Source organism: Aedes aegypti, chromosome 2 (genome assembly GCF_002204515.2).
Source record: "Aedes aegypti strain LVP_AGWG chromosome 2, AaegL5.0 Primary Assembly, whole genome shotgun sequence".
NCBI classification, from domain to species: domain Eukaryota; kingdom Metazoa; phylum Arthropoda; class Insecta; order Diptera; family Culicidae; genus Aedes; species Aedes aegypti.
In genome coordinates, this window is record NC_035108.1 from 275,138,418 (window position 1) to 275,150,515 (window position 12,098).

The following is a 12,098-nucleotide window of genomic DNA, read 5'->3' on the forward strand; positions in this document are numbered from 1 at the left end:
TCATCGATCCTCTGTTCTGCGAATAAAAGTGACAAGATGCATGTTTGTTAGCTTGGCAGCGATGCAATCTTGCGTCCATCCATGCGCCCCTCACTCCAATGTTCATTCCGTTAAGCAAACACGAAAGAGTAGAGCTGTGCGCTATCGATCGTGTTCATTTCTAGCGCGCGAGCTTTGAGCAGATGTTTTCGCGCGGATTTGAAAATTAAACGTCAGTTCGTGTTTCTTGTTTTCGTTTGTCCGTCGTCGAAGGCGGATCGGTTTCGTTTGGTTTCGAAAAATAGCGTTGGCTTCTGGCACCGTTTCCGCACCGATTACCCGTGTGTTCCTCCGTTTCCAGAACGGCTTCGTGTCCTCCGTGCCCGGTTTCGTCATATTGTGCGGCTCGTTTATTGTGATAATTATCCCTCACCCAAAATGGATCCCAACAATGCTAGTCTGAGCTGCGTGGCGAACATCGTGTGGACCAACAGCCTCGGAACAACGATCAAGAAGGTCGCCTACAAACAGGCCACGCTCCGGCTGGTTCGGAACACGCTGAAGGAAATGTTTCTGGAGGTGTCCGGAGAGAAGGTGAACCCCATCAAAATGAAACTGAAAGGTAAGTTGGGGACAGAAATGGGACGAATGAGTTGTGAATCAATTTCTAATTAATGCGTTTTTGATGAAGTTACGAAATTTCTTATTGGAATTTTTAATGGGTCTGGGTCTAATAACGGTACGTTGAACTTTCAGAAATTGATTCCAAAACTTTCAGGCAGCTGTGTTTATTATGGGTTAAAGATAAGCCAAAACTGCTACCTAGCAGGACTCTTTTTAGGGACTTGGTCACTTTTTATTGCAAGCCTCTAAAAATTTTCTATTTTCAATAAAAGGTCTCTAAAAGCTCATTTTTAATCAAAATGATTATCTCAAATTATTTCTGGTGAAATTACTGAAGAAAATCATGAACAATAGAGTAATACCAGGTCTAATCTCACGAGAAATCAATAAAGAAATTCTTATAATTGCCCCCTAAGAAGTACCTGGTTGGATTCTTGAAAAATCTTTAAAAAAAATCCTACAAAATTACTAATTTAGTACTCCTTGGATCGTAAATATTAGTCTAGTTTTCTTCTAATTTCTGAGTATTCTTTTTAATTTCAGCTTGATCCCTTTTTTCAAGCATGTGGTCTCTAAAGTTCCCATTTTCAAGACACTCAGTCGCTTCTAGTCCTTTACAAACTACATTTATTTACTCATTAAAAAAAATAATACTAACTATCCCCTTTTCAGGAATCAAGGTCCACTCCAAGTTTATGGCCGAAGGAAAGGCTTCCATCCAATTCACCGACGAAAAATGTTCCTGCTTCCTGTCCAACGCCCCACCGGGTTTGCTGGTTCAATTTTTGAAAGTAATTTTCATCAAGATCACTTCCGACCAAACATCGAACGGAGAATCGAAAGAGGACATGCTCAAGAAAACCCGCGCCCATTTGCTGTCCGGGAAGGCGAATCAGTTCGACGACATCAGTCCGGTCACGAACGCCGAGCTGGCTCGTGCGAAAAAGATGGCCTCTGGGAATGGATCCGTAACTACACCGTCGCCACCGCAGAAGCGAAAAAGATTATCCGGCGAGGAACAAAGGCCAGCCCCAAAGAAGCTGTACGTTCCGTCTCCTTTGACCGTAGCCTCCATGGAGCCGGAGACCTTGAACGCAGAGCAGAAGATGATTCTGGATGCATGCGTAAGAGGGCGCAGTGTGTTCTTCACCGGTTCGGCCGGGACGGGTAAAAGTTTCTTGCTGCGAAAGATCATCTCGACGCTTCCCCCGGACGGAACGGTTGCCACCGCTTCGACTGGAGTGGCTGCTTGTCTGATAGGTGGCACTACGCTGCATTCGTTTGCCGGGATAGGCAGCGGTGAGGCTTCACTCAGTCGATGCTACGAAATGGCCACCAGGGCCAATAGCGGCCAGATTTGGCGACGCTGCAAGAGATTGATCATCGACGAAATTTCCATGGTGGACGGAAGCTATTTCGAGGTAGGTTGAAAACCTGGTCTATATTTTGAAGCAAGTCTCTGAAAAGTCGCTATTTCTAATGAAAGCTCTCTAAGGCCTCTATCTTAACCAAAATGGTTTGTAAAGGCATGTCATTCCTTTTTCCTTATTCTGCTTGTAGTGAATCTTGGGGCAAATTTCTAGAGGCTCCAAATAAACTTTCACAGATTTTAAGGCTCAAGTAAGAATTGAACCCTTCTTCAAAACTGAAAAAGCAGTTTGCTCCTTCTATATCAACAAATCGTAGAAAATAAAAACACACAGCTGTTTTATTTTGCAAATAAAAGGGCTGTGTGTTTTTATTTTCTTCGGAAAAACTGCTTTTTCAGTTTTTACTTTTGCACCATTTTTACTTGGGCCCGCGACTATTCCACAGGTTCTTAAAGAATATCTTCTCAGACTTCTCAAGAAAATGCTTCAGAAATTCTTTTAGTGATTTTTCCAGATATTTCTGGGATCCCTCCAGAAATTTATATTCCCTCACCAACTCTTCCAAGGACTTTACAAGGGTTAGACAGGGTGTCTACTACCTGGAAAAACCTGGAAAACCTGGAATTATCAGGGAATTTTATTCAACCTGGAAAAAACCTGGAATTCTCAGGGAATTTCGGCTAAAATCAGGGAAATTATTTTGCATCTGTAATACAAGGTAGAATATGTCCTTTTCTAGACAAAAAATCTTTTCAAACATAAAAATTTCGGCTGCGCCGCTATCAAGACGCTACTAGAAATATTCAGTCCCTATTTTTATTAACGATTTTTATTTATCCAACATAAAACATAAACCTAAGATTGGAAATTTGGTAAAGGCAAGTACAATTCTAATTTACAGTTGGGTGTCATTTATGATCATATGAAACTTGGAGGAAAACATTCCAAATTTATTCACAAAAATGGTTTTCGACTATTCCACAAGTTCTGGAAGAAATTTCAAGGAATGCTTCAGGTATTCTAGTGATTCTTTCTGGAATACCTTTGTGAGCTTATCCAGGGATGCCGCCAGCAATTTTTCAAGAGATGCTTAAATTAATTCATTCATAAATTTTGTCAAGAAAATCGTAGAGCACTGCAACATTATTACCTCCAGTAATTTTCACATAGATCGCTCTGAAAAAAAAAAAAATGACAGCGATTATCCTAGGATTTCCTCCAGATGGTTTTCCACTGATTCATTCACCGATTTTTCCAGTTGTTAGTTCTAGGAGATTCACCACATATTCCTTCTTTGCACAAAGGTTCATTCCATAATTTCGATATTTTTACAAGAAATCCTACAATAATTACCACGTCGTTTTTTTCATTTTTCACATGAATTCTATAAAAAATCATGCACGATTACTTTCAGAAATTGCTCCGAAAATTTCCTCAGGCCTTATTCCGATGAAACCTTCTATGAACTTTTTCAAGAATTCCTCAAAAAATTCGACCTGGAATTCCTGATTAAGTTTCTCCAGATTTTTTTCTCAGAATATCTCCAGCATTTCATCAAAATGTTATTGCTGTGGTTCAAACATTTATCTAATAACTTTTCAAATAATATTTCCAAACTCCGTGGATTCTTCAAAACTTCATTCAAGGTTCTACATAAATTATCTATTCTAACAAGTATTTTTCTAATTGTTTATACTTAAATTTCTTCAGGGAGTCTCTTCAAAATTCTTTTCGAGAGTTTGAAGTTGCTGGAATGTCGATGAAAGTCCTAGGGAAATCAATGGAAAAATCAATGGATATATTTCTTGAGAACATGTTACTCCCTTTGAAAATGTCTCTAAAGGTCTTTGGAGGCATTCCTGATGGAATCACCGAAGTAGTTTCTATGGTTATCCTCAGAAAAACTCCAGATTGAATTCTTGAAGGTATCAAAAACTAAATCCTTGGAAGAAATTCTTATAAAGTTCTTGAAAAATCAATACTTGTCGTAATGTCGAGGGAATCCGACAAGTTTTAGAATCATTCTTAAAGAAATGTCTGTTCAAATGAAGAACCAAAATTTCATGACGTGGTTCATGTTGTTTTTTTTTTCGGGCGAGAGGTATCTACAATTCTTATTTCCAAGGCTATCAAACGCTACCAGACCCGATTTCCCCAAGATATCATCTTGGAAAAAATACAAAATGCCCTCAAAAGAAATTAGGTGTATCACTGATGTCCATGATTCAGAATCCCGTTTTAGGGGAAAATTTTTTTCCCTTATGTTCGAATAGAATATTTTCTTCATCTGATTTTGATGATTGAAGGCACGTTCAGATCATTTGAAAAGAATAATTATTTTTTTGTGAAAATCAAATAAAAATCACAAAATTTTTAATTGTTTTTTCTAATGTTGAATAATTGAAAATAAAGTTTTTGTTTATAAAAATGAAAAATACATTTATGTTTTATGTAAATTTAAGTATTTTTTGTTTAAATGCTTTGAAACATTTTTTTAGTCATGTAAAATGAACTTTTCATCAATAATTTATGTATTTTGGAGAATTTCCAGTGTTTTGAATCTTTTTTTAAACCTGGAAAAACCTGGAAATCTCAGGGAATTTCATTTCTGTAAATGAGTAGACACCCTGTTTTGGTAGGTGTACGAATATGGAATTGGGTGAATTTTAGACATCAATCCAATACTTTTCTATTAATCCAAAGATGAATGTAAATGGAAACATTTTGTGATTGGCAAACTATAGATGACACCTGTTACCTTCAATGTGGATAAAGTATTTGTAGCTCAATACTTCATTTAATAGTTTTTTACTAACTTGATGTGGAAACAGTATCCTGTACGAATATGAAATTGAGCCACTGTAATTCACGTGCAAGCATCAGAAATTCTTCTACGGAGAACAAAACGGGTTCACTAGGCTGGTCCGCTATCTCCACCGGCATACTCCTTATGACGCTTGCATAGGAGTGAACTTGTTTGGTGATTGTTGACAGCACTGCAGATGGATGGTCCTGGCGAATGTGCGGTTGTTGATGCTGAGATGAACGCTGTTGCGACAACTGAGCCCGCCCTGGAGCGCGAGTTGCCGGCGGACGATTTTTCCTTTCCTCCAACCTCTTCTGGTACTGCCAACGGGTGGGACAACCTTTGAAGTTAGCAGTGTGGTTCTGGCTGCAGTTAGCACACTTTAACTTTGCTTTGGTCGTTGGATTATTTTCAGCCTTCGTTCGTAGTTGGCAGTCTACTGTTTGATGGCGCTCACCACATTTCAGGCATTTTGCTTGGAGATTGCAATTTCGCATGCTATGCCCATACTGTTGGCATCGGAAGCATTGAACTACATCGTTTTTCTTCTGTGTATAAAAACGCCAATAGACGACAACGTTGAACAGAGTTTTGGTTTTCTGGAGCATTTGCAGTTTCACCATGCCTTTCGGAAATTGTAGTAAGTGCGCTGCAATATCGCCTGATCGTGACGATGATAGCAGCTTGACATCTGCTGGCGCTATATCGTTGTTTCTCAACTCATTTTCCAGATCTTGAATCTCGTACTTAGGAAGACCAGACAAGACAAATTTGTCAGGCATTTCGTCACTCGTACCATGAGTGTAGAAATGCATATTTCTCGAACGCAACTTTTCCACATTTGCGGCAAAGTGAGGTTTTGTTTTGATGTTTATCTGTATGTTGTTTCTGCCAACACGAAGCACATAATCTTGTTGACTCAAATTTGCCGCTGGCAGGAGTTGGTTCAATTCAGTCACCGATGTTCCGTACACATGAATCGGAGGACAGCGAATCTTGCGAGCAACGGTATTTTGACTACACACTTAAACAGAGAATGAGAGTTCGGTAAATGAAATCACCGAAACTAATCGGTAAATAACGATATCACCGATGTTTCGGTAATCAAGCAGTTTTTGACAGCGTGCCAAAAACAAAATTACCGAACTACGGTGAACTGTTGAAGATCTGTCAAAAAAATTACCGAAAGATCTGTGAATCGATAGTGCTACCGAAAACTGTAAAACATTTTACTGATGTTTCGGTAAACGGATTATTAGGTTACCGAATTCTGTAATTTGGCTGAATGACATGCTGCGCAGCCTGAATTCATATTGTATATTATTGTTTTCCCGTTGCAACGATTTTCTGTGGTGTATCGTTAATTATTATTCCCAGCATCCAATAGATTTTAGGGAAACTTCGTTATTATTAAGGTAAGTAATATGAACTGAATGTGTTATCTATCTCTAACATAATTATTTGAAGTCCAGCCATCAGCCTCCGCTGCTCTCTCGTTATTCCCGGCGCATCGAGGAAACTGAAAATGTAACATCACACCCGACTTCATTGCTCAAACCTGTTGTTTCATCAAAATATTAAGAATGCTGGATCCGGGAACATATTTCTCAATATTTATAAAGAGCAATAACTTATTAATAAAAAGGCCATTAATAAAAATTGTCAACGTTGTTCTTTTTTGTCTGAAAAATGGGTTCCGAGGAACAAAAATCGGTGCGCCGTGTTTACAGTTCTTCGGTAAACGATTACCGATCAATCGGTTGTTTTGACAACTGCGATCGAAAATGCGAATTACCGAAAGGTCCGTAATTTATTCGTTTACCGAACGGATTACCGACCGTTCAGCTGTTGAGATTTCGGTAAATGGATTACCGAATTCGGTGATTTGATCTAAGTGTGTATACTCGCTGTTTCCTGGGACAGTCGCATCGCCGGGGAGATTCGAGTCATCCATTATTTCAGTTAGAGACTCGAACGAGTTGCTGGTAGGAATGTTGAACGCCAGTGGTTGGGTTGATGTAGAAGCATTATTGTTGGACGGAATTATCGGTTGCGATAGCGAGCCGGATGGCTGACTGGAGCTGCCGGAGTTGGTTCGGGTCCGCTGTGGATCCTCTGGGATTACTAGCGAACTTCCAAGCATAGCATTCACTTTGTTTTTATCGTAGGTCTTACGGATCAGAATATTCACTTTCCCGGACGGCCCAGCCTCCGCGACTGAGCCGGCCTCTGACTTTCCATGGGATTTTTCCCCAGGGTGGATGTTTACGCTCCAAATAGTAGAAAACAGCGATAGCGACAATCGCTGCAACTAGGATAGGTGTTTCTAAATTTGGTTTAAACATTAACTTTAACGGTATCATATTCAGCAACCTAAATTTACTAAAGATACATTCTTGATCTTTGAGACATCCCAAGTAACCACAACATTATACCATTGCATTAATTTGGTCGAAAGTCAACATTTTTTGCATTAATAATGTTATCATGCATTTATTCAATAACTGTCAAGCAATGATGCATTTGATTAACATTGAAAATGCTTTGTAGCATTATTTTAATATAGCATTATGCTAAGCGTTTAGAGTGAATATACAGTTATGCTGTCATTCAAGATTACATAACCTCATTAAACGCACTCGAATCGCATTAAACGCACTCGCTCATTACGTTTTGTGGGATATGGAATAATGAAATGGCTTTCAAGTATTGGTTGTTTAATTTAATTTTAATTTGGTTGTTGTGGGGCCCTTTCCCACTTTAATTATGCTTTATAAAGCTCTTAAAGGTTATGTCACTTTAAAACAAAATCTGATAGTACACTATAGAGCAAACATAAAGTATTCATATATAGCTTCGTGGTTACTTGGGATCTGAGACTTGGGATGTCTCTGAATTGAATATAAATGTAAATACCCATACAATATTGGCAGTAAGTCATTGAGGATGAGATCTGACATAGCGTTCCGGATTTTTCCGCGACACATCTGGTCATTTTATGCCAATAGGATTTTTTTCAAAGTCGAAGTCTAAGAAGGATAACCACCGCATTATATTTATATGTGCTGATTTTTTTTTAACAATTTTATTCTTATTTTATTTTTCTTCAACAGAAAATTGAAGCCGTCGCCCGATACGTGCGAAAATGCGATAAACCCTTCGGAGGTATACAGCTAATCCTTTGTGGCGATTTTTTCCAACTGCCACCGGTGGTGAAGCAGGACTCCTTCTCGCGGAATGCTCTGACCCAGGACGATAATTCCGTGATGCGATTTTCGTTCGAAACCAAGACCTGGCAGGAGTGTGTGCAGCAATCGTTCGAACTAACGGTTGTCCACCGTCAGAAGGATTCAAACTTTGTTAGCATCCTCAACAGTATTCGAATCGGTCGGGTGACCCCGCAGATACGAGACACCCTGACCGCAACCTCAAAGCAGCGCATAGAAATGGAAGGAATCCTCGCGACGCAACTCTGCTCCCACACCAATGATGCCGATCTGATCAATCAATCGAAACTGAACAATCTCTCGGGAGAGGAGAAGACTTATCATGCAATCGACAGTGATGCCTACATGACAAAGCAACTGGACCAGCAGGTTCAAGCGCCTGGGAAGCTCGTACTGAAACTAGGCGCTCAGGTGATGCTGCTGAAGAATCTCAACATTGCCGAAGGGCTGGTGAATGGTGCCCGCGGCGTAGTCACCAACTTTGTCCAGGGTTATCCCTTGGTCAAGTTTAAGAAGCGCGATTTGCTGGTCAAACCGGAGAAGTGGTCCATCAAAACTGCCGGCGCCGTCATCGTTACTCGTTCGCAGTTGCCACTCAAACTAGCCTGGGCCTTCTCCATACACAAGTCTCAAGGACTAACCCTGGATTGCGTCGAGATGTCGCTGTCCAAAGTGTTCGAAGCGGGTCAAGCTTACGTGGCGTTGAGTCGAGCCCAGAGCCTGGACAGCCTCCGAGTGTTGGATTTTGACGGCAAACAGGTATGGGCCAATCCAAAGGTTCTCGAATACTATCGCGATTTACGGCGGCAGATACGTGACCGGGAGTACATCACTCCGATGGCTGTGAAGAAGAAGGATGGTGGTCTGAAGAAATCTCTCTCTGCCATGGGCTTGACTAAGTCGCTGATGAGCAAACCGTTGGTGACAATCAACTAGATTAATTTTTATACTATTGACTTTAGGTAGTTTGCTTTTCTCATTCATTCATATTTATGAACTTTGTACACGTTAAGGCAATATCATTCCGCACAGCGATCGAATGGACTCCCAATGCATACTAGACAAATTTGTACTTAGTATTACGAAGTAGCTGAAATGATAGTGCTTTATGCCTAATTTAAGATAACAAGTATTAGTAAGAGAAATATATACAACGACCAACAAACATATTTGTACGTTCTCAGTTCTTTAGTTTTGTTTCTTAAATGACTTTCATTCTTGATTCCCTGTCCTTTGGTTCAGAAAGGGGTATGGGCGCGTTCTGCCAACTCGGTCGAGGCAGATTTCTTGTGTGAACAAGTTACAACATGGACGTTCTAAAGTGCCAGAATGAAGTGTTGTGCTTGTGGGGAGCACTTGAAGATGGGATGGAAGGTCATTACTTCGCGTTCGTGCTATTTTTCTGCTTATCTATAAAGTTATATACAATAACCCACCCTTAGCTTAACTATTTAAATTAACAGTTGCAAATACAATAATCGTTTTGAGCTTACTAACATGTCGTCGCGTTAATTTAATCATAATGATCTTTTATCTACATCCGTCGAACCAGTCTGAATGGCCGTTGTGAGAATATCACTAAAAACTTCTCACATGCAATAAAGCTGAATTGTCCTACATTGAAACATTAAGCTTTACACTCTTTTGGATTCACTTTTTGTTGTTCGTCATCAGTAGTGTTGAGATGTCCTGAATGCCGCACATGGCGTACAGTGATCATTGCCATGGAGTTTCTCGGAAGCTGCATGGGGATTGTTATCATGGGAATCCAAAGAGCGAATTTTGTATGATTTCATTGTAGGTCAATACAGCAATAAAGCATGCAACAATCACTAACATTTCTTCTCTCTTTATCTTTGTTTTCATATCTAACCCGCCATTACAACGAGGAAAAAATCATCCGAGAGGAAAGACATGGCAGCGTATTGGCCGAGACAAGATAAGTATTATGTTTCCGTAAATATTCTTATTATTGATTGCAAGGTGAATCAGATCAACTAAATTTTTAACTAATAACAAACTTGTTCCACAGAGCTATTTACAAAACACCACACAAAATCCCTCCTTTTCCATGTCCTTAGGCAAAACACTTCACTACCGCTATATGTATGGCTGATTCATGTTCTTTTGGCCTTGCATCATTCATACGTGTATTGGAAGTCAAGAGTAGAAGCAAAACTTAAAGAACCTTCTGGTCAAAGATGTTGCGTTGCCTACTTCCCAAACTCCAAAACCCCCTCGGTGTATTATGGACGGTGTGAGTTTTCAAACTTATGCTGGAGACTTGGCCCCTGACCCCCTTGTACATCAATAAAATAAAATAAAATTAAATGACTTTCATTCTTGATAAATTCTGTTACATACATGAATTGCAGTTCATATAGAGTTACCCCACATTAATAAATTAACCAAGCTACCGGAAATCTTATTAACATGTCCTAATTCCGCTCACGGTTCTTCGCAGAACGACAAGCTAGCAGAACATGCAATATTTATCCTCACAGCTGAACTACCTCTTTTGAAGAGCATTTTCAGGGATATCTGGCCCGATAACTTGATGCAATGCGTATCACGTAGAAAGTGAATACCGGGAAATCCCACTTAGAGGGATACTAAGAGGTCTATTCTATATTCATCTGAATACACATGCTACACATCTTTATTTCTGTTTTTTATTTATTTATTAATCGAAACTTCATCTAAGACTTATGTCTCTAGATTCGTTCATATGTTTATTGCATAGAACTCACAAACATACATTACTACAGCTATGATAGGTTATCAAAATATCAATCACGTAGTTTGAGACTGCTCTGAATACATGGAGTGTTGAATAAACGATTGTATGATGGTGCTCTTAGATTTTTTTTTTTTGAATAAATCTGAAATTTTAGGTTGATACAATCGTATTACACTATGCACAACCTTATGCAAAACAAAGGCCGTTGTGTCCAGTAAATCACAAAAGTGCTCAGCGATGCAGCTTAGTGTGAATAAAGCTAGCTAATTTCACTAGTTGGTATCGTTGCAGTTAGCATAGCATAGCATAGGCTGACTGTGCATGCCAATAGTTGCTACTCCGTGATTGATCGAAACTGGTAAGAATAGGTCAGGGGAAGTGGTTCACCTAGAGTGAATTTATGTCAGAGAAAAAGTAGATTTTGTATGAGAATTGACAGAAAAATGAATGACTAGTTCATCCACTTCTCCTGGCCTATTGCACTTCGATCCAAATAAAGAATAGGGGATGGGAGTTTCCGCTTACTCTCGAAGTACAGTTTTAGCAAAACACATATTATTGATCAATAGGGCTCTGCACAAAAATCATTGCCTCTTTTTCACATTTTCACGAAATTTGTAAACAACACGGCCAGTAAACATCAAAATCCCATACAAAATCAAAACAGTGCAGAGGCCTATAACGGCAACGGCCAAGTCTTGCAAGTAAGTTGGGATGGGGGAAGGAATGTTAGGGTGTAATGATTGTTGCTTCTAGAGACCGAGAATACCTCTGCATCTCCACAGTCACCACGGGAAGGGTGTTTATCAGTGAAGAAGGAAGATATCAGAGTGATTCCAAGCAACAGCACCAAAATTTGGTAAATTTTTTAATTCATTTTTTTCTATTGAGCTGAAACTTTGCACAGTTTTCCAGTTCCATCTAAATCGTCATTTTCCGATATCAAATCTTCAAGTTGAGTCACGACTTACTTTTCAAAAGGGTGTATGTGAAAATGGTTCAAAAATATTCAAAAAGCTGCACAGCAAAAACGGTTCGTTCGATTGTTAGACAACTAAAGAAACAAAGTTAGACAACTAAATAATGATTCCAAAAAAAATACACACAGTAAAAAAAATTTTTTTTTGCATTAAAAAACATAATTTTTGACCAAAAAACTCAAATATCTCAAAACCCTATCGGAATACCAACGTAATTTTTTTATATTAGCTTATTAGCTATTATATTATTATATTAGCTATCTACCATACAAATTTGGTGATGGTAAACCAATAAACAAAAAAGTTATGACATTTCAAACATGTCACAATTTTCACATTTAGTAGAAAAAAAAAATTTTTTCGGTGTAAATT

At 39.1% G+C, this 12,098-nt stretch overlaps 1 protein-coding gene across 1 annotated transcript; it reads left to right on the forward strand.

The window, feature by feature from the left end:
* Window positions 1–205: 205 nt before the first annotated feature.
* Window positions 206–9,175, forward strand: LOC23687606 (ATP-dependent DNA helicase PIF1). The gene is made up of 3 exons (XM_011494769.2): window positions 206–601; window positions 1,276–2,024; window positions 7,893–9,175. Exons 1-3 carry the CDS (start codon window positions 418–420, stop codon window positions 8,940–8,942), a joined length of 1,983 nt encoding a protein of 660 aa, XP_011493071.1. The 5' UTR covers window positions 206–417; the 3' UTR covers window positions 8,943–9,175.
* Window positions 9,176–12,098: the final 2,923 nt, after the last annotated feature.

What these genes read in the sequence shown, in the direction of transcription:
- LOC23687606 (XM_011494769.2), top strand. Translation starts at nt 418, where the DNA reads ATGGATCCCAACAATGCTAGTCTGAGCTGCGTGGCGAACATCGTGTGG. An exon ending in CATCAAAATGAAACTGAAAG is followed by an intron (nt 602 to 1,275) that starts GTAAGTTGGGGA and finishes TCCCCTTTTCAG; the next exon opens with GAATCAAGGTCCACTCCAAG. An exon ending in TGGACGGAAGCTATTTCGAG is followed by an intron (nt 2,025 to 7,892) that starts GTAGGTTGAAAA and finishes TTTCTTCAACAG; the next exon opens with AAAATTGAAGCCGTCGCCCG.